Source organism: Chiloscyllium plagiosum, unplaced genomic scaffold (genome assembly GCF_037043375.1).
Source record: "Chiloscyllium plagiosum isolate Xiang-an unplaced genomic scaffold, Cpla_swu_hap1 HiC_scaffold_18, whole genome shotgun sequence".
Classification (NCBI taxonomy): Eukaryota; Metazoa; Chordata; class Chondrichthyes; order Orectolobiformes; family Hemiscylliidae; genus Chiloscyllium; species Chiloscyllium plagiosum.
The window spans coordinates 39,768,186-39,791,638 of record NW_028270156.1 but is presented as its reverse complement, the minus strand read 5'-3'; the positions used below and the strand labels follow the sequence as shown (position 1 = coordinate 39,791,638).

General features: G+C 41.2%; 1 protein-coding gene across 2 annotated transcripts; it reads left to right on the top strand.

Moving 5' to 3' along the window:
- The first annotated feature begins 14,995 nt into the window (after positions 1-14,995).
- Positions 14,996-22,056, top strand: calca (calcitonin/calcitonin-related polypeptide, alpha). Of its 2 annotated transcripts, XM_043705813.2 has the most exons (5): positions 14,996-15,124; positions 16,236-16,325; positions 17,732-17,866; positions 20,432-20,607; positions 21,539-22,056. In XM_043705813.2, the coding sequence occupies exons 2-4, from the start codon at positions 16,240-16,242 to the stop codon at positions 20,589-20,591; spliced, it is 381 nt and encodes a 126-aa protein (XP_043561748.1). In that variant the 5' UTR covers positions 14,996-15,124; positions 16,236-16,239; the 3' UTR covers positions 20,592-20,607; positions 21,539-22,056. The 2 variants fall into 2 exon arrangements, with proteins under 2 accessions (XP_043561748.1, XP_043561745.1); XM_043705810.2 differs by lacking the exon at positions 21,539-22,056 and having other exon boundaries at positions 18,635-20,573.
- Positions 22,057-23,453: the final 1,397 nt, after the last annotated feature.

Genomic DNA, 23,453 nt, shown 5'->3' with positions numbered 1-23,453 from the left:
AAATTCCTCTCTTTCTGTTAGTTTCCTCTGGTTTGAGAAATAATAAGCATGTGCCAGTGACCTTACCTTGTTTAAACACTTTAGACCCCAACAAAAGACCCATTTTTACTTCTAACACTGGACATAGAAATTCTCACCTGCTATTATTTAGTGAAGATGCCACTCATTCCCCACTGGCTTCCAGTTGTGACTGATGTTTTCTCTGTGATGTTGGGCCAGACTATTTTGAAATTTATCGTCCTGTTTGACTCTGGATCTCCTTGAAGTTGTTTCCCAGGGATGCCACACTTCCGATGTCTTCCAAAACCCAATGATTTGATATTTGAAGGAATGATTTTGCACACTCCTCTGTTCTTACATTGTTTAAGTCTCCCTGATCTTGTGCTGGTTTTGATATCTATCAAAGCAATAACATCTATACAAACTCTTACTATCTCTTTCTACATTTCTAGCTAGTGTTTTCTAATACCGTGTTTCTTTTTATATTCTGTCCAATTTTCTGTTTTATCAATCTTTACATAATTATTCTTACAAAATTATATGTGTTCTCTTAAAGTTTAATATTATCTTTAACTTTGTTAGTTAACCATGTTAACTCATTTCTTTTTTCTCTAATTCCTTGATTTTTTTCTAAAACTTTGTAATTAAACAGTTAAGTTATGTTTGAATTTTAAGTAGCACTACTGTAGTATTCAAAACAAAAATGCTGGAAAACTCAGCTAGGCAACATCTGTGGAGAAAAAGTAAATATTTCAAGAGACCCAGAAAAGAAACTTTGCTTTGCTCCATCGATCTTGTCTGTCTTGATGATTTTCCAAGTTTTTTTGTTTTAATTTCAGATTTCCGACATCTATAATATTTTGTTTTTGTATTTGTTTCTGTTTTAAATTGATGTTCCACAATTTAACTGTAATCTATTCGTCCACTGATAGACAAATCAGAATTCAGAATGTATCTGATTATTTACAGGAGATATTGATGAGCACGGTGTGAAAGGCAACCCTTCTTAGTGGTTTGATGCACAAGAAAGGAGAGCTTCAGTCAAAAGGAGACTTGTGCCCAGTCAACTAGTATTGCAATTGGTATCACACAGTGAATAGACTGAAAAATGATTGCTTTGATTAACTACTGTTTCATTGTACTCTTTAGTATTAAATTAATAAATTATATCAATTCTGTGTAAATATGTTTGTACCTGAAACGAACTTGTAACAACTATCAAAATTTTAGTTTGCTTTCTCAGCTCAATAATTGTAATTGACATAGGCCCTATAATAAAGTTAAAGGGGATCTCAACTTCATAACAGCACTCCGTGCTACGTCACAATGAGATGCCTGTACTTATATGTCCTTGGCTAGCTCAGTGCCAGGTTGAGAGAGAGAAAAAAATTAAGATAGTTTTCTTAATCTACTAATTTCAGCTGCTGTCCAGTGGAGAGCTTGGATCTCATACTTAAGCCTGGATGAAATTTATAATTTTAAGAGTAGATTTCAGTTAATGCAAAATGTGAAATACAAACAGAATTAAATTTTTAGAGCAATTAAATTACTCACAACTACTAGGACTTTGTTCAAAGTCACGCTCAATGCTCCAATGCAAATACACAGTGGCCATCCTCCTGTGTCGCTGCATACATCTATTCTGCCCTGAGCAGACCTTGTGCTGTGTGAGGTCCACTCATTGAAGTATATATTGTGCACCAGGTGTTATGCTCAACACCCAGCAGCGTTAGCTTTTAATGGACATCTGTTCTCTTCTGAAAAAGAAATGGCTACATTTTTTTAAGAGTTGGGATCAGGATTCAGAGACCGAAGAACATTATTTCAGAATTCTGCTTTGAAGGCGTTTCTGCAGAATTTGCAACAAAAAAACCAAGGAAGCCTTTTTGTAGTGGAAAAGTACCTGTTCATCCAGAATACCACAAGACCAACTTGGATGGAGTTTCCTGAATGATCAGGTGTTATGTCTTTTCATGTTTTTTGTTGGAAGCAGTTGAGGAATCAATCATTTGGGTTCTGTGAAATTGTGCTCACACTTTGTGAGTGTGTTCACATTTGGGTTAATTTAACAATGTTCCCTTACTCATTGTACATTACAGCATCACAAAAGAAAATTAAAATCACTCTGCATGTCATATACAATTTCCAAATACCCATGTTTTAAGAGAAATTTCTGTGTTCTTGTCATTTTTATGTGTTGGTCCTGTGTACCATGAAATATTGCAAGTCGATGGTAGCAGTTACCTGTTTGCCCTATGCTCAAATAATCACATAATGTGTGGCTGTTGATGAGACATTTGTGTGTCACACAATTTCTCTCATGTTGAGCTAACATATGCCCCTTTTCTATCTTCTTTCGTAAGATCAGATGTAACTTATCACATGCATGCAATATAGGTTGATGAAACAAAAGCAAAGATTGGACACATTAAAACAAATTGGAGTTGAGAAATCAGGTAGGGCCTTGAGGTGTCTGCTGTAGACAGTCCATGTCTCAGAGCCACATAGAAGGGTGGGAACCACAGCAGCTTTGTAAACAATGAATCATGGTGTGGGATCTAATGTAGTTGTCCTTGAGCAGCGTTTTCGACAGGCAGCCGAAGGTGATGCTAAATTCCTTCATCTACAGTTGCTTTAGTTGACAGGACACTTCTGTGGTATTGGAAATGATCAACGTTCTTTAAGGCCTTCCTTTGGACCTTGATGATCGGAGGTTCACTCCACAATGCTGAACCAAGTTGATGGAGGACTTTTTTTTTGCAGATGTTCAGGGTGAGATCCATACTCTCATATGTCTCTGTAAAGGTGCTGGCGATGGTCTGGAGTACATCCTCTGAGATTGCATATACACGAGCATCATCTGCCTACAGCAACTCAATGACACTGGTTATGATGACTTTTGTTTTTGCTTATAGTTTGTGGAAGTTGAATAATTTCCCGCAGGTTCTGCAAATTAGCTCCACTCCAGTGGATAGCCTTTATACACATACATGTGTACACACACATACATACACACACACACACACATACACACACATCCAGTTAAAGCATTAGCATGCCAATAATCTGTAATCTCACCAGATTGTGTGCAATTTCTACTCCCTTATCTGCTACATAGAAACTGAACAGTGAGCATTCTTCATATGAAAGTCAGTGCAATTATGTGGTGACTTCTGTTCCCTGCTTGTTCCTCTGGGTGCCCATCTTGGACAACAGGCACCAATATCTCAGGTATGGTCCATGAGCAGTGATGACCTACATCCCCATCCATGGAAATTGCCATTGCATAGGTACAAGCATCTCTGCAAACTCATTGAACATTTCCAACCTACTTATAAATTGGTGCTGCATGACAATGCTGAACTTTGGAGTGCACTAGCACCTAACATTGTAATGCTTCAGTCATAACAGGTTGTCCACAGGGATAGGCACCCATCTCATGCATTGGACAAGGATGTATCTGTGGGCTCTTTGCTTGCTCACTCACTTTGCACTTACTTGAATTGCTGCCTGGCCTTTTTGCACACTGCCTTCTCAATCAGAGACTGAAGGCACACAGTGCTTCTGTCTTGCCTTGCTGTCTAACACACACACAAAACCAGGCAGCTTGTTGTGGTTGCCAATAGCCATCAGTTATCAGTCAACGGAGGGGTTGGATATGTTGCTGTATGACATTGGACGGCATGAGTTACTGCAGGAAAGGGGTTAACAGTGCCCACAGCCACATAATGAATGTGCAGTTACATTTGGAATGAAACATCAGCAATGCCACCTATATGCCCTGAAATGTATTTCCTTTTGGTTCTCCTGGCACGACATGCACCATGAAGGATAGTTCCTGGCTTCCTGGTGCTGGGAATCCCAAATGGTCCCTGGCAGTGGCAAGTGCTTCTACCTCTGGGAGGGGGATGATAGGATGTATGTGCCACCTTGGTTGTTAATAGGTAATGAGATGAATTTTGTAGACTGACATGAGAAATCTCAACCGGGTCAAGGAGTGAAATCCTCCATTCAAACTTGTCAAATTGACATTTACCTGATTTCTGGTAAAATTCAACCCTAAAATATCTGTTAGGGGGATTTAATAAAGGAAACATTTTTGAAGCAGAGGGGAGAGACATCTAGACAAGCAAAAGAGCAAGACTTTGCCTCAGGAACATCAATCAGCAGAGGTTTTGATTGGATTCAAACCTTGCCAGCTGATCAATCAAACTCGGGTTTTAACAAAGCACTGTGATGGTGCACCGTGACTGAAGTGAAACAAGAGGAACATCAATACATTCATAATCCTAAAACCTTTTCTTCAGTTGACAAAATGAGCTTTATAGGCAGACATCCTTTCAACACTTCACACAAGGTTAAAGCAAATGCGACAAAGAACTCTCAAACTGTAAAGACCTAAATGTATGCTATCTTTTATATACATAATCTTTTCTTGAGTGTGTGAGTTGGTACAAGTGAATGTATATGGCTGGGTACATGTTTAAATATTCAATAATAAACATTTATCTTTCTTTTAAAACTTATGAGATCTGTTATTTATCTGTTCCTGACAATCACAGCACAGAGGAGTTGTAACACATTGTAACATTTACAAAATACATTGTCCTTAGTCAGTTGAGAGCTGAGAAAGTGGGAACCATTCTGATCATCTCTGCCCTGTACACGGCAAACTATCAGGTAATGTGCAGGTGGGGATGAGGCCATCTAACCAAAGCTGTAACCATTTGTTTCTTCCACAGTGAGGCCACTGGAGCATGGAGACAATAGATGGGTGATATGGTGAGAATCACAGACATCTCCCACTCAGAAATTAGTATAAGCCTTTGTCAGTTGAACTTATGAGCTAGCACCTACGAGTGATATGAAAATGATGGGGTCTATCAACTCATAACTTAATAAGTTCATTATTTATCCACTTCCTTATACGTCAACATACATTAACAGTCTTAACAAATGTTTCTTGGTCCAAAATTGTAAAAGCACATCTGTAAAAAACAAACATTTACAAACTACAAACTGTTGTTACACTTCTAGGTTCTGCTATCATATAGTTTGATGTTGATTAGTTTAGGCAGATATCTAAACATAACACAATCAATGAATTGACTGGAATTGCTGTACCCAGGGGAAGGTCTTTGGCAAAATTGTTATACCTGTAAAGGTGCCATAATCATTCTGGGCTATAGTTCTGTTCTCTCATTAGAGCAAGATGACTGGTGGTAGTTCAGCCCTAAGGTCACCAAACCTCAGGTGAGGGGAGGGGTTGAGAAGGACACTCCTTAATGGTGACCTCAGCCAATAAAAGACCTTAGCCAATGCTGTTGGCATTAATTTGCATTGCAAGGTAGTCATCTGACCAACTGAGCTAACCAACCTTCTTGACGTTGCTCTGATAGAATTGCTGAAACAACTGATGACATCAATTAAATTCCAACTTATCTTGATTGTGATTGAAAGTCAGAATATTTAAAATTTTCAAGTGAACTGAACAGAAATGGAGGAGTATGCAATGACTTTGACCAGATCAAAGGAGGCAGAAATTGAAATAGACAAGTGGCAAAAAAAAAGAGAAAGAATTTCAGGTTAAATAGCAAAAGGTTCACTTGAGGGAGGAACAGCCTTACTTGCAGAAAGAGTAAGAGCAGCACAGAGGCCAATAAGAGCAAAAAATAGTGTCAGCATGAAAAGAAGGAGCAAGTATCACTATGCTCTCAAACTGGCAAAGAAACTGCATGAGTAGTTGGTTTGATAATTGGGGTGGCTGAACTCTGGCCCATCATTTGTTAAAATGAATCTATTACCAACTTTAGAGATATTGATAGCTATATTTGCCAGTTGAACTTACAAGCCAGCAACTACAAGTGATTTGAAAATGAAGGGGTCAATCAACTCATACCATCATTAAAGGAAGACCAGCTACATTATGTTGCCATGTCAATCTTACCAATAGTGCCAATTGCATTGTTAACATGTGGTATTCTTCAAGCTTATAATTTCATACCTGTTGAGTACAGGTAAAAAAAATTAAGAAACACATGAAGGTTCCCTCTGATAGATGTGTAGAAATGGTTACCCCAATGGTAAATATAGCCTTCACTTGCTTTTAATTTTTTTTTAATCTGTGGAGGAAAATCAGACTTTTAAGCTATTTGCCAATGAATTCTAAGAAGCAGATTTCTGGAAATAGTCTCAGACAATTTAAGAATCCAAACATTTCAGTAGACCGACTGCACATCCTGCTTCTGGTAAAGTTGGAGGGGCATAATTATTCAGAAGGCAGTGCTTTGGTATAATGGCCTTAGCTGTACCAAATGTGTTGAGGCAGTTCACAAGTTGAGCAAATATCATCCTTCTGAAATTCATCAACACAAACCATAAGCATGAGCTTATGTTATGATCGCAGATATAGGTTATGATCGCAGATATAGGTTATGGTTGCAGATATAGGGTTATGATTGCAGATACAGCTTATGATCGCAGATATAGGTCGATCTTGACTTTTTGTGATTCTGTAAAATGGATGAGTTGTGTTGCATTTCCAAATTTCTATTTCCATTGAATGCTTTTATACTGTCATAACTGCCCCTCATACTTTGCCCTGGCATCTACTGTTACCAAAAACTCTGGGATGCCACACACTTCCTTGTGTTCTGCATGGTTTGGGAAATATTCTGCAACTTGTTCTGGGTGTACATAGTAGACTTATCCCGTTGCCTGAAAGTGAGGGCTGCAGATGCTGGAGATCAGAGCTGAAAATGTGTTGCTGGAAAAGTGCAGCAGGTCAGGCAGCATCCAAGGAACAGGAGAATCGACGTTTCGGGCATAAGCCCTTCTTCAGGAATGAGGAAAGTGTGTCCAGCAGGCTAAGATAAAAGGTAGGGAGGAGGGACTTGGGGAGGGGCTTTGGAAATGCGATAGGTGGAGGGAGGTCAAGGTGAGGGTGATAGGCCGGAGTGGGGTGGGGGCGGAGAGGTCAGGAAGATGATTGCAGGTTAGGAAGGCGGTGCTGAGTTCGAGGGATTTGACTGAGACAAGGTGGGGAGAGGGGAAATGAGGAAACTGGAGAAATCTGAGTTCATCCCTTGTGGTTGGAGGGTTCCCAGGCAGAAGATGAGGCGCTCTTCCTCCAACCGTCGTGTTGCCATGGTCTGGCGATGGAGGAGTCCAAGGACCTGCATGTCCTTGGTGGAGTGGGAGGGGGAGTTAAAGTGTTGGGCTACGAAGTGGTTGGGTTGGTTGGTCCGGGTGTCCCAGAGGTGTTCTCTGAAACATTCCGCAAGTAGGCGGCCTGTCTCCCCAATATAGAGGAGGCCACATTGGGTGCAGCAGATGCAATAGATGATGTGTGTAGAGGTGCAGGTGAATTTGTGGCAGATATGAAAGTGTCCCTTGGGGCCTTGGAGGGAAGTAAGGGGGGAGGTGTGGGCGCAAGTTTTGCATTTCTTGCGGTTGCAGGGGAAGGTGCCGGGAGTGGAGGTTGGGTTGGTGGGGGGTGTGGACCTGACGAGGGAGTCACGGAGGGAGTGGTCTTTTTGGAACGCTGATAGGGGAGGGGAGGGAAATATATCACTGGTGGTGGGGTGCGTTTGGAGGTGGCGGAAATGACGGCGGATGATACATTGTACATGGAGGTTGGTGGGGTGGTAGGTGAGGACCAGTGGGGTTCTGTCCTGGTGGCAGTTGGAGGGGCGGGGCTCAAGGGCGGAGGAGCGGGAAGTGGAAGAGATGCAGGGCATCGTCGACTATGTCTGGCGGGAAATTGCGGTCCTTGAAGAAGGAGGCCATCTGGGTTGTACAGTTTGGAACTGGTCCTCCTGGGAGCAGATGCGGCGGAGACGAAGGAATTGGGAATATGGGATGGCGTTTTTACAGGGGGCAGGGTGGGAGGAGGTGTAGTCTAGGTAGCTGTGGGAGTCGGTCGGTTTATAGTAGATGTCCGTGTCGATTCGGTCACCCGAGATAGAAATGGAAAGGTCTAGGAAGGGGAGAGAGGAGTCTGAGACGGTCCAGGTGAATTTGAGGTTGGGGTGGAAGGTGTTGGTAAAGTGGATGAACTGTTCAACCTCCTCGTGGGAGCACAAGGCAGCGCCGATACAGTCATCGATGTAACGGAGGAAAAGGTGGGGGGTGGTGCCAGTGTAGCTGCGGAAGATGGACTGTTCCACATATCCTACGAAGAGGCAGGCATAGCTGGGGTCCATGTGGGTGCCCATGGCTACTCCTTTGGAATTGCATATTTCATGTACCACTGATATACACTAATCATACCCCTTTTAAAGACTGGTCTGATTTCTGGATCTGGATGATTGTTTCTCCAACCCTTGTAGAGAATGGTACTCCCAGATTTCTCACTTAATCATGACTCATGCTTTAATTTGTAAAACTAGTAAAATGCCACATGTGACGATACTGTGGGGTTAAGAGATGTATTTTGTCCTGGTTTATTTTAAGAGAGAGATTGAATGGGAGGTGAAAAGCAGTCTGAAAGAAAGTAAACAGCTTGTAAGGGCTTGGATTTTTAAAAAAAGTTGGAACAATAGAAGCAGCCTGAATGGGCATAGCCAAGCTCTCACAGAATCAGAAATTTTAGTTTTCTTAGTTTCGTGGAAGCAGTTGTTTATGGGTCTGTTGCTGCAGTACATCTCCTTCTGCTACACTCTCTCAGAGTTCTCTTGATGTTTTTCCTCCTGGGCTGCTGGAGTCGTATGTGAAACAATCTGTTTTTTTTTATTTGTTTTTTGTGAAGGGTGTGTTTATGGGATGTTAATACATTGGAACAGATAACATTTAGTAGCTAACTAATCTATTATTCTGTTACGTTTTCCAAAAGAGTTACAGCGAAGCTTTCTTTCTTTTGTTCTTTCTTTTTGTTGTACTTTAATTAGAGTTTACAAATAAAATGTGTTTTGCTTCAAATCTGGTTGTTTGACCAATCGAATTGCATCTGATTGCAACACCTTACACTTACCTTTACAATAAGAAAAAGGTGGGTCTCGACTATCTTTTCAATGTATTTTGAGGGGGTCTGGTCTGGTCCATAACACACATTAACCAGTTCCTCCAATGCAGTTGTTTGTTTGGCCCTTTCATAGTTAAGATGCTTTTACAGAGTTGCTGCTGCAGTGGCAGAAACTGGAGATGCGATTGTAGCAAAGCAATGCCTCATAAAGTTGTAGAGGGGTCATCAACCTAGACGATGTCTTCAGTCATGGCATCCTATATGTCATAAAATGAAGAAGAGATTGTTCTATTAAGCAGAAAGACACATTTGTGTTTGAAAAGAATTGTGGGCGAGTTTAAAGGAATGTCGTAAAATTGTAAAGGTTACACTATTTCTGTAGATTCTGCTGCTGTCACCTTCTCAGCCTGACTATTGTTCACAGCACCTTTAGTTTGCCGAAGGCTGAAGTGCAGGACCTTCTGTTCACATGGCTTGCTCGGGTGTAGCTCCCTGTTGGTGAATGTCTGCTGTCTTTTTGTTTGAAATCTTGAAAAAAAAAAGAAAAGCTTGCACTTTTCATGATCTTGGGATGTCTGAGTTGTGTTTTACAACCATTTAAGTACTTTAAAGTGTAATGTGGTACTTGGCAATATCGGAAACATGCAATAAAATGCATCACCTATTTGATACTCACAAGGTTTCATATTATGTCATGAGCTATCGAAGAAATTCTTATTGAAAGATTGATGAGTTTACTTCATTTATCACATTAGGACGAGATTACTTTTTTTAAACCTTACTTTAGTCTGACAGGATAATAGCTCACATCAACGGACTTTCCAATGAAGATTCACGGAAGAAATGGTAATTGTCCATGTGTCCTCAGTTCGTATTTTAAAGATTAGCGAAAGGTCTTACTGAGCACCTAGTATTCAAAAGATGAACATTAAAGGAATGCTGATGGCTGCACATAGACCGGAGGACTTCTTTTGTAAACTGCGTGGTATGTCCCTCTTTCCAGCTTTTATCGGATAGGGAGGCATCCTTAACTGTGGAATAACTGGAGAGTTTCCAATATATAAGGAGTGGTCTTCACCGAGATGGCAAGGCGTAACCACAAGTTGAATTGGAACCCTACAATTTGCGATGAGAAAGTGAATCTGTTTGATCGGTTCTCATAAGGAGGTCTGTTGGAGGAACATTTCTGACCCTCCTCGGCTCAGGCGCAGGAACATCTTTTGGAGTCCGTGCGGTATTCCGGTCTCCATTCTGTGCTTTCACCGAGTCCCCACATGTCCTCCTGAAGCTGAAACCCCGTCTCCAAGGGGAGCCTGGCCAGAACGCTACAGGAGCAATAGCTTGGCCACGGCGACTCTGCCATTTCCGTATGTGCCCTCAATCTGCTCCATTCATCTGAGGACCCGAAACGGCCTATGAGCAAGCAAGGTTTTACTGAAAACACTGAAGGGTTTAGTTACATGCACTTCCAAGCCCGGGTGTGATTTGTAAAGTCTGCTCGGGGTATGACATAATCTAACTCTGTATCCCACACTAACTGAGGGTACTCCATTGGTGAAATGCTGACGTTCCTCGCACTAGCCTTATCCCGTCCTAAAGGAAGGTTACTGTTGTGAAACTCGGTACACTGACGTTTTCCTTGATATTGGGAAAAATAATTTAATTCTAGTTGAAGCATTCCAGCAAATATGGCAAAATATCCCAACATGAAGGGCTTAATTTTACTTGGAATTGCGGTCCAGGGTAACTCCCGTTAGCAAATTCTCATAATTCCCTGCTGTCCCTCTCTGGAGAGCTTTCTCTTGATGATGCGAGGCTGAGAATGCGTCCACTTTTGACCAAACACGGGCTTTGGGTTTTGAAGGGTGGTCTCAAACGTCATAAGGGAATATTTGCCAACAGACGGAGAGAGGGTCAGTAAATCTCTGGTTCTATGCATTGTTCAGGGAAAGGAATGGGAGCTGGATCGAATATTGCAAGGTTGAGGTCTAGGGATGTGAATGTACTATACCCAGGAAAATGGGACAGTAAGTCCAGGCGTTGGAGAAGGAAACTGAGCGCGTTCTGCTGATGTTTTAATGCTTGCTGGAGGAGAAGTGTACTGCAGCGTGAAAAATCCAAACGACCTCAGTTGCCATGAACGTGTTTTAATCTGGAGGCAGGAACGTTACTGATAAACCGTGCACGGTACTGAACCTCCTCCACTAGATTACGAGGTGACTGATACAGTTTTATTTGGGGTACCATTCTCCTTCCCGTCTACTTCCTTTTCCTCAGGAAAGACTTGTCTAATGGAATATTTAAGTTGGGGAGACAAGTAACTTGGACCGGGACCAGAATACGAGATGACTTGATGAACGCCAGGTCAATGCTGAAGCTGTGTGTTTTTAAGGGGGAGGGGGTGGGGAAGCGTTGGAATCCGACCCTGAGAATCACAACCCGCCCTTTGTAGAGAGCGGCAACAGCCTCAGTATATCTGACTAGTTCACTGTATGACTAGTGTCTGATTTCCCAAAGATCTCCAGGATTTAGTAATCAGATTTCTAATTAAAGACTGAATGCGTTGTTTTCTTACACTGGATTTGCCTTCCAAAAGGTATCAAATCTAATCCCAAATCAAAACGAACAGAATGCCAACATTACAATGTTACTGAGGAAGGGTTTTTGCCCGAAACGTCGATTTTCCTGCTCCTCGGATGCTGCCTGAACTGCTGTGCTCTTCCAGCACCACTCTAATCCAGAACATTACAATGTTCCCGGTCAGGCACCGTCCAGGGTGAGTGTAGACATTGGGCTCATTCTATTCCAGGGACCCCCACCTAATCTCGTTTACACACTTCAATCGGAGGAATTTACAGAAATGGGGTGTCGGCGTAAACTGTCCCAGTAAGTAGGCAATGAATAATAAATGACTTGACGAAAAGTGGCCATCGAATAGATACGACACGCACTTACCATGGAATTACCCACACAGATAGTTTGTAACAAACATTTTATTGTGCAGCAAAGATCATACAACACGTTTGGTCCCTGATTGAAAGTCTTAAACACTGAACCCTGTCGCAGCACCGAAATGAGATTCTCCAAATGCCCTCCTGGTTAGCTACCTTCTCAGCAGTGGTTTGTCTAGCACTGCACCGCTGCGACATATTGTTCAATCCCAACCAACATCAACCCTTCTTTTATAGATTCTACTCCAGTAGATAAATGTAATAAAATATTCTCGGTATTATTTAGGCTGAGACATTTTTCACTGGAGCGTAGGAGGATGAGGGGAGGGGGGAGGTGGTGGTGGGGTGGGAAACCTTACAAAGGTTTATAAAATCATGAGGGTCACGGATAAGGTGAATAGTAAGGGTCTGTTCTCCAAGGGGGTGGATTTCAAAACTCGGGGACATATCTTTAAGGTGAGAGGTGAACATTTTAAAAAAAGATATGAGGGGCAAACTTTTTTACACAGTGTTTCGTTTGTGGAATGAACTGCCAGAGGAAGTGGTGAATGGAAGTACTGTTAGAACATTTAAAAGACCTGCATAAGTACATCAATAGGAAAGGTTTGGAGGGATATGGGCAAAACGCAAGCAAGTTTGACTAGCCTAGTTGAGAACGTAGTTGGCTTGGACTAGCTGGGCCGAAGGGTTTGTTTTCGTGCTGTCTGACTCTATGGCTCCATCTAAATGTCCAAAATTACTTTATCAGCAACTGCTTACGCATCGTTCCATTTTAAGTATTTCAATATTCGATCTTTCTGCTCTGTTTACCCTCTCGTTGGTCAAAATGTAAGTTTCGTGCTTCTAAATAAATTGCGAAAAGTCAATATCTGAACATTTCACGGGCTGACAATGAAATCAGTGCTATCCCAGACGGCCATGAAACCAATTCCTCTTCCACTCATTGACATTAACGTCCAACTGTATTCCCTTCCATTTCTAGTTGGGATTTTAGGAAAGGGGAGAGCGAAGGATTGCACTGAGTTGGTCAACTCTCGAACGGATTGTCCCACTGTAACAAACTTCTTTTCAAACGCTGGTCGGCTGGACATCCTGCCCAGCTGCACACAAAACCTGGACAGAGCCTTCCCACTTCCCCAAAATGAGAACCACCGAGAAAGTGCGCCCGGCTTCTGGGGGTTGTGCAACATATTCATGGTCACGTGAAGGAGAGAAATATTGTTTCCAAAAACAACACTGCTCTTGACTGCCTTAATGATCCGAATCCTATTTCCACTCTATGTTTAACTACACTTAGACTAACAATGCTCAATGAATGGGCCCCTGCTTTCCCAACAGATTGATTTCTATTAAAAGTAGTTTACCCGCCGCTTTACCTCATCAATCCTATTTCCTTCTCAATGTCCCACTCAGATTTACCCAAATAATGTCATCCGCATCCTGTAGCTGCACGGACCTTAAGTACCGCTTCCATCGGTCAAGAAGAACAACAAACAGAAATAATCCCGCGCATTAACTTAATGGATAGATGAATAAACACTGCCTTTGTTCATTATAAACCCGAGCCCCTGTTCCAGGAAGCGATTTGATTCGTGCAATCATTATTGTTTTCAGAAAGACTGGAAATGGAACTCGACCTTTCAGCACCACAGAGAGCTCATCGAGCGAAGTCACTCCACTCTAACAGCAGCCTCTCCTCTCAGTTCGAACCTACAAGGATCAGAGCTTGGAGTCTAGCCTTCCCTGACTGTAATTTACGAGCGCAGTTATTTCTGTCTGACTTAGCTCAGCTGCGAGGGAGCTCAGCTACTCCTCTAATGGATCAGGAACATGACGTAAGGCGCACTTGGTAGTCAAACGCATTATGACATGGTTGTTATTCATGAAAAAAACTGTAAGCTCTAGCAAAATAAGTCTTTTTTTCTTGATTTAATTGTGAGTGTTTCCGGAGTAATCAATTTGTATCAGTCTGGCCCCTTTATCTAATGATTCATCGCCTTACCTAATCCTTTTATTTTTGATTCTGCAACTCTGGCAAATAGTTTTCGGCAACTTTGGCTCCACAGGAATGATAGACTGCACGGTTCAAACAGCAATGCTTTGATCAATTGAACGGATATTCTGACAAAACTGAGAACAGAGTACCCAAGGCACACGACTGAAGTTGAGTTATTAAAGTTACACGAACGTCCCGGCTTCAATAAGGATGAACATGACCTAACACTTCCAAGTACGAAATCAGGTTCAAATTCTCCCAAAGATATCAAAGCATTTTGAATGCTGAAGTGTTGCTCTGTTTCGATCGTTAGTGCACGTTAGAAATGGCAATCTGATAACCCATTCCCTGCAATAAGGGCTAGTTCTACAGAGCTAAACTACACCGTACACACCACATTGAACTGTTCAGGCTTTCCTCACCGTTATGATTCTGAACTGATGCAAAAAAAAAGAATTTTGGAATGCCATGATATCAGAATTAAACTCGTTCTTCACTTTTTTTTCGCAGGGCATTTGGTTGAACAAAATGTAACCATAAAATAAGTTGCTGTTAGCCGGGCTGCAGCATTTGTTACCATTTTCAGCATACAATTTACACAATAAAGAGAAAAGTATTTCCTTAAAGTTTAATATTTCTTGGTTAAGTCCTAATGAGATTTTTTCTGTTTGGAAGTACAGCGAGGCGAACAGTACTGTACAGAATTGTCCTAGCATGACGGTGCAGCATTCAGCAGCAGGTGTCGCTCTGTACAAAGTGACCAGTCTTTGCTTTCTTTGCCGACCAAGCAGACTCCTGGCATTTAGGAGTCACGTAATGGTACATTTTTAGCAACCATAAAACACTAATTGATCGAGATGATTTTCGAGGCTGTCCATTAATCGTCTGATTTGCTTTACGTTAAATGACCTCAATGCAAGTAAACCTGGCCTGACTGGTCCACGTGATTGGGAACTTTGTGAATGAAGCGGCGGGGAACGACAGCGTCATGAGCGGGGCGAGGCGGCAGGCCCCCGCCGATTGGCACTTTGCTGTAATTTGGATTTATGATTGGCAGCTTGTTGACGACCGTACACCCACTCACTGAACAACAAAGAGCCGGCAACGTTGGATATAAAAGGATGGGCGTTCAGCAGCCAACAGTAGCACAGTTAAAAAAGCCAAGTTAAAGAAGAAACTTGCTTTGTGATTTCTTCGTGAAAGTGAAGCATAAAGGTAAGAGGATGCAACTCTGCTAGATGTTTCTATTGGTTTCGAAAAAGCTATGTCAACGACGCTCGCTATTTAGTCTGCTCTCCTTTAGTTTGCTACGTGTTCATTGACTCTGTAATTCCACTGAAAGTTGGTCTGTTTTAATTAATAACGGGTAGATTGGAAATCAATGTCTTTACATTTATCTTTGCTTATAACCAGAGAAACCTCAGACTGCCAGTTACATTAGCTTTTATTCACCAATATATTTCTCTGCAAACGTTATGATGCCCCAAGAATTACGATTGCAACTGACTGGAACGTTTGATATTTACTTTTTTATATAGCATAAGATTTGCTTTGTTATCAGTAGTCGTTTGGAAATAACTTGAGTTTATTTGATGTAAGACCAGACTAGAAAGCTCTATGCATGTGTGTTGTCAGATTTAACAAAACACCGCATTAATAGATAATGTATTGCTTTAATTATGTATAGATTTGAAAAACACTTTTGGAAAGAATCTTTTGTACTAATTCCCCCGCCGATACATGTAAAGCCAGTTGGTCTTTTCCTCTAAGAGGAATAATGAGCATGTTGCTCTTCTAGCTTCTAAATATAGTAGCTGAGTAGCCTTTGTAGACCAGTCATGGCTAAATGGTGACCGTGGTCGATTTTGAGTAAATCATTAGTCCAATAAGCCAAGATGACGCGGTGTCATCATTTGGTTGAACTTTTAGATGCTTGAAGCTGAGCTGTAATGCCATCGGCAGCATTGATAATTCATTACACAATCCATTACTTAACTGGGCAGTTCGAGTGCTGTCAAGTCTCATCGATTGAGCAATAACTTTTGCACATTTCTGCCCAGATGTTGGTTTATCCAGTTTGGGTAACAGCAACTTAAGTTTTTTTTTTAACCGTTATCTTTTCTGTCCAGTACATTTTCTTTTTTTTTCTTATTCACGGTTTATGTTAGCTATCACTCCGACAATTCCGTGTTTCAGCCCTGCAAAAGGGGGAGGAAACGCATCAGTCATTTGCCCAAGTGCCTTGGGGTGGCGCTCTGGAGTGACATTTTGAGCTGCTGTACAATGGTCTATGGTTTGGGTAATCGTGCTTTTGTCTTGCCTTCAGAAACATGGTTCTGCTGAAGATCTCCGCTTTCTTTGTGGTTTGTGCTGTTTTTGTATGTCAGATAAACCGCTCCCATGCAGTTCCTCTCAGGTAGGCATGACGAGTACAATATTCTGCATTTTTTTTTCTCGTAGTGTTAACCGGCTGCCAATGGGCAGTGGCTGCATTTGCTTATCATACAGTCAATATTATGTCCTTAACTTCGTTGTCCACGGAGTATTAACTCCGATGCAGTCAACATAATCCGAAACATGCGAGATCAAATTTAAAGTTGTTCGTTTGTTCGGGTTTATGCTCGCAATAATGTGTATGTAACATTGCACTGTTTTATTGATGGTTTATTAATTTGCAAAGCCGCAAGGAAGAAAACCACTAAAATAACACAAAGAACTGAAGATCTGAAAGAAGCAAAAAATAAACAAATTACTGAAGAGACTTAGCAGGTCTAGCAGCATCTGTGTGGAGAATGCAGAATCGGCTTCGCTGTTAAGAAGGCTCACTGCACTCGAAATGGGATCTGTTTTCTCTGCACAGATGCTGTTGGACCTGTTGTGTTTCTCCAGCAATGTCAGTTCTTGTTGATGAAGACCACATATGAGGTGGAATTTCGAAAACCAGTTAAGAAAACAGTCGATTTGGGAAAGGAAGTTTATGGCATTGGTTTTAACAGGGAACTTAAACTATTCCGATAATTCGCCTATAATTAGGATTACTTTCATAGATGGTGCATACTTAACTTGGATTTAAGGCAGCAATAAAAAAAAATGCATGGAGGTTAAATTTCTCACCATGGCGAGTTGTCTTACAAAGTTTCACTTCCAGTGAGTACTTTTAAAGACTAACCACTATCATAATGTAGGGAAAACAGCCAATTCGGGAGCAGTAATAACTCACACGTAGCAATAAGACTTAAAAAAGATAAGCTTGATTTTCGGGATGTTAATTGCGAAGCGATTCTTAAATTCACTTCAGAGGATAAAAAAGGGATAAAAACAAAGAATTGCGGATTCTGAAGCCATAAAAAGGAATTTCTGGAGAAACACAGCAGGTTTGGCAGTATCTGTACAGAAAGAAAGAAACATTAAATATTTCCTATTCAGTGTCCCTTCGTCAGTTCTGCTGTGTGTCTCCAGCACTTGCTGGTTTTGCTGCAAAGATAACGCTTCGTGCGCGGACTCCTGCACTGGAGTGACAGCCAGTATGCTTTCAAATTTCTGGAATGAAGCTTGAACGCTGAGTCAGCGTGACACTGTCCCATTGAGCCAAGGCTGAATTTAGTGGTAATAAATCAAACACTGCTGGTAGCATGACTGATGCAACAGAAACAAATCTGATCTTGCAGTGATTTAACGCTCAGGGTGGCTCTGAGCCCTACATCAATTAGAACTGCACAAAAGTCCAGGCTTTTATACTTTAGTGACAATAGAATGGCTAATGACCATTTATTGGTCTGAACAGAAAAACAGTCCTTACTCATTGTGAGGTTCTGATTTTAGATCTGTGCTGGAGTCAGCTTCAGATAGGGTGGCGCTCAATGATTACGAAGTTCGACGACTACTGAATGCGCTCGTTAAGGAATTCATCCAAATGATGGCAGAGGAGCTGGAACAAGAAATACCCGATGCCAACAGGTAAGGGAACGAATACACAGGTATTTAGATTGCAGTGAAAGGTCTTGGGTATGGTTCAATGATATTGTATGAGACATAGTACTTGCTAAGTAATACAAAGAACATGTTTTGAGATTTGCTTGAGTAGAGTCTTCTATCAACAGATGTTGATTGGAAAAGTGCAGAGATATTGTTTTCTAATATAACAGTCTTGGCAAATAATATTCAATTTATTTGTTTTCCCGTGAATCACCCAGAATTATCTGATATAAAACGTCAAAATGGTTTTGAAATTTTGAGGAAAATCAATAGATTATTTTAAAAGGAAGATTGTGATCAAAAGGTATGTTTTAATAAGCGACATACTCTATTAAATAAAAGTTAGTTCTGTCTTGACCTTGCATGGGAAAAGAATGATGGAAAAGTTGTTATGTCTGCAAATCACAGAAACCAGTATGAAACCATGCTTGATAGGATGCAAACGTTATGCATGTTCATTTGAAAAAAAAAAGCCGGTTTTGTTTCAGCACTTGGTTCAAAATGCATGAATAGACTTTGGAAAAAAAGCTGTTATTCTATTTTTCGAACCGACGAAAAGTGCATGGCCACCCTTTTTTGCAAGACACCTTGATAAAATAACGAGGTTCTAGCATTCTACTGTGAATAATCATTTCTCAGTGTAGATAATTTTGCATGAACAATTGCTTGTTTGTTACATGAAACATGCTCTTCATGCATGACCCCGCATGCGTTATTATGAGATTGTTTTTGCATGTTCTTTTTCTGCAGCTTGGATAGATCCATTGTCAAACGGTGCACGGGTCTGAGCACTTGTGTGGTGGGAAAGTTGTCCCAGGAGCTGCACAAATTACAAACCATCCAGCGCACTGACGTAGGAGCGACAACTCCTGGCAAGAAAAGGAACATTCTCACTGAGCTGGAAAACGAACGCTATTCTAACTACGGAGAGCCACTTGAAAACAACTAATCGTTTGTTGTGACCGCATGCATCTTAAATGCTTGAACGATAGACAGCCTGATTAAGTGCTATGTTTCTTTTCCGCCTTAATTTTTTTTGACGAAGAATACTAGACATGGACATAAATTAGTATATTAACCGTAATAAGCAATTACTTTAGCTTTAAAACTGATTTTCTCATTCTAGATTTTTTTCTGCCTTCTGTGGCTATAGAGTGTGTCATTAAATGAATGCTTCTTCGTGCATTACATGGGTCTTTTTTCAATAAACTTATTTTTCTACCTGGAACACTTTTTCCTTTTATATGTATTAGACTGAAGGATTCAAGATGCAATGACTTAAATGATGCAGAAATGTCACTCTTCCACATTATCAGATTTGAAATTAGAAACTTTATAAATATCCAATACTACCTGTGTCTTTGGTGGATTTGACTTTTTTTTAAAGTCAAGGGTCATTTTCCTTCCTTCGTGTATGATGCTTAATTGTATTTAGATATTTAAACGTAATGATATCAGTGGTAATTAAAAAAAAAGATAAATGATCCAATATGCATTGCAGGGTTTAGATGACGGACTTACTGCTTTCACCTTCAAAAGTATTCTCTTCAACTTGATTCACTAAGCATTTTAAAATGTTAAATGAATCTACATTTAAAATCATTTACCAAACAGGGTTCCCTAAATTTTTGATACCTTGCATTTTCTTCCGTCTTCTTTCTTTGTAAGGTTGTGACATCCCACGTTAGCCTTTCGCAGTAAAAGGGTCCTGCTCTTTGGCAACACATTAGGCTCCTGCGGAATTACTTACACCAGAGTGGGGGAATTAAAAATCTGAAAGCTCTCAGAACGGCACACGCTCCAGCACGTTCTTCCCGTCATTTGGCAAATGGATTAGATTCCAGACATACTTGACCACAGAAATGGAACTTGCAATTTCAAGCATTTTGATTAGCTGCAGAGCATCCATTTCAATTAGAATAGATTACATTTTGTAACTCAATATAGTCATTATTTTCCCTCGGTAGATATTTCTGTTTCTTTCTCAGGGCACTGTTATTATCTTATTTGTTTCTACATTCTCGTGTCCCTCTGACTCTGATAGCTATTCTGTGGTATTTGCGGTCTCATTTAAAATCCCAGGTCTGTGGCCAGAAGCCAATGTTTGATGCACATTCAATGTAGCTGGCAACTTTAGCAAAAATGGAAATAGCATTTTTTTTTGCTGCTTAGACTGCATTAAGCATTCTAATCACGTCAGCCCTGAGTAACATTCCCGGCATCAAAGCCCAGCAGTTGTGTGACTTCTGGACATATGCATTCGTGCAGAACTGATCTAGGCCAGTCAAGAGGTGGCTTTTAAGGAAAACTCAAATGCACATGGGTAGATAAGTATAGAAGGATATTCTAAGAGGGCGAGGTGCAGAAGGATTGAAAGAATGGGCTGATCAGTGGCCTGTTCCTGTGCTTTATAACTTAGATAACGTGATCTTTTTACACGTTATGCAGACACCAGATCTTTCAGGGACGAATGATTGAAGGCTAATGTTTTGGCCTACGCGGTGTCGTTTTAACCTGAAGTGTTTTTGTTTCCGTCTTGTGAAGCAGTATTCCTTTGGAGAAGCGAGCCTGCAAGACAGCCACTTGTGCGACTCACCGCCTGGCTGACTTCCTCAGCCGGACCGGGGGAATGGGGAACAGTGACTTCGTGCCAACCGACGTGGGTGCTAATGCCTTCGGAAGGCGAAGAAGAAACGCTCAGATGTAGAATATTCAGGGATCTGGTAATGAACTGCTTCTCACCTGTTAGTCAACATGCTTTGAGCATTTTTCCTGTGTAAACAGCCGAGAACGTTGATCTCAACTATTCTGTTAATGGTAACAATTCCCTCGCACAAGAAGCAGTCCACATCTTTAAGTCAAACATGCAGTTGGTCGTACCTTGCCGGTTCGATGCTTTAGTTAAATGCATCAACTCATTTACAGACATGGCGCAAGGATTATTTTGTATAACCTTAACTATATTAATTTCAAAATTTATTCAGTATATTAATTGATTCCAATCATAACTCCAGTGCAGTGTATGTTTTGAGGGCGGTGCTAACATTTATTAGTGTTTATTCAGACTAACATCAGTTTTCAACCGATTACACCGGAAATTCCAAATTTAGTCCAAATCCTTTCCCGCTGCATTTACACAACAGAATGTTCCTTGTCAGGTGACCATTACTTTAGGTCAATATTCATGACCTATCGTTGGGATAGTGATTTTCAGTCGGAAGTTAATTCGAGTCAATGAAATAGCATTTTTACTTCGCTGAACGGAGCATTTTTTGGTATATGTAAAAATTACTGAATACAGATAATATGTTCCTTTCCAGTAAAATAATCTTCACCCCACGTTGACTATGTAGGAGTACCTTAAATACCCATTTAAAGACATGTAGACGATAAAGTACTATAACACACTATTAACTTCATATACCGGGTACATGAGTTACAGTCACAAGTCCTACCTGAAAATAACAGCGTCCGACCAGAAGGGAGGTGGTAAAATGGACTATGTATTGCTATGCTTTAATTGTATGTGTGTGTGTGCTGGGTGGGGAACAAAGCGGTACAAATCGAAAAACCCTCGAAACTGGGTGTTGTGTTCAGAAAAGACTAATCAAATCCTGCAAGTCCTGAGTCTCCTGTACTTTTTGTGTCTTGCAGGCAGACGGCAGTAACTGACGAGGCAAAGTTCTTTCTCTCCCGATTAGATGTCGCTTGGCTCGCTTCCTTCATGGCAGAAGCACGGAGAACAATAACAATTGGAAATGTTTACTTCACATCGTCTTCACGTTACAGTCCAAACTCGCCTGGTCTTCTCCTCATTTTCACATCTTCCTTATTATTTATGTAAAGCTCTTCCGAAATGTAATGTGCGGCAAGACTTAACTTTTACATTTCATCAAGTTTTATATCCAGTTCTATTTGAAATAAAGTGATGGTATATATATTCTAATGACGCTTGGGCACAATGTGCAATGTGACTTCCAGCTCTGTGCTGTTAGAACTTAGTCTCGACAGCACTCTTCAGTATCTCGGGGATATAGTAAACGTGGCCTCTCAAGGCATGTATGTAATATACTTTGTGTTGTGCCTTGATGTTAAACGCTATGAATTACATGATTGTACAGTATATTAATGACATCTTAAATATTGTATCAATTGTGAAATCCGCAAGATAAAAAAATATTTTCGATACATTGACGTCGCGATACTTTTATTGGACCAAACTATTTGGAGGAAAAGGAGCTGCATTTTGAGTTAACCTGCAATGACGAGCAGTGTTCCCTCATTAAATCCCATAGACCAAAAAAAAACCTAAAGGACAATTCTGCAAGAAACAGCAATATTTACCTTCCTCTCCTCGAGGCAATATTTACTTCCAGTTCAATCATTCACAAGTCAAAGGGCGGCCTTACTAATAACCAAAAAAGGTTTCATTGTTTGCAGTCAATGAGTCCAGTCTAATAAAGCCACGGAGTTGTGCAGCGCGGAAACAGACCCTTGGATCCAACTCGTCCCCGCCAACCAGATATCCCAATCTGACCTTGTCCCAATGTGCCTGCACTTGGCCCATATTCCTCTAAACCCCTCCTGTTCATATATACCCATCCAGCTGCCTTTTAAATGTTGTAATTGTACTAGCCTCCAACACTTCCTCTGGCAGCTGGTTCCATACACTCATCACCCTTTTGCATGTAAAAGTTACCCCTTAGGTCCCTTTTAAATCATTCCCCTCTCACCTTAAACGTATGCCCTCAAGTTTTGAATCTCCGCTCGCCCCTCCTCATTTTAGGGAAAAAAATCTTGGCTACTCATCCTATCCATGCCTCTCATAATTTTATAAACCTCTGTAAGGTCACCCTTCAGCCTCCAATGCTCCAGGGAATAAAAAAAAATCCCCAGTCTATTCAACCCCTTTCTATAAGCCTCTAGATCTGGCAAAATCCCTGTAAATCTTCTGTGCATAGTTAAACAACATCTTTCTCGGGGGATCCAAGATGGCGGCGACCCAGCACGTCTGAGTCTACAGTGCTCCTCCCAAGACTTGGCCAAAGTGGGTCACCCACCCCCACCACACTCACCAAATCATTTAAAATAGCTGTTTAATGTAATTAGTTGTTTAGTATTGAATTTAAACAATTTAATCTTCAGTAAAAATGACTAAAGGGAAGGGAGCCCGCAGCTCTCAGCAAGCAGGAACCCCTCCCCCACCCTCTCCAGCTGCAGCAGAGGTGTCCGTAGCTGCCCCGGGGGACTTACCTACGGTGGCGAGCCTCGTGGAAATCATCTCCAAACTGGATGTGAAGATCGATGCTTTTATTGAAGAATCCCGAAGCCGATGGGACTCACTCTCAGCCGCGCTGCAAAAGCATGACCGAGACATCAAGGAAATTGAGCGCCGAGTAGGAGGGGCGGAGCTAAAGGCCACGACCTCCGAAACTACAGCACATTCAGCCATGGATCGTGTCCGGACTCTCGAACAGCGAGTCCGGACCTTAGAGAATCACATCGACAACCTCGAGAATCGAGGTCGTCGCAAAAATATTCGTTTGCTGGACCTTCCCAAATGGGAAGA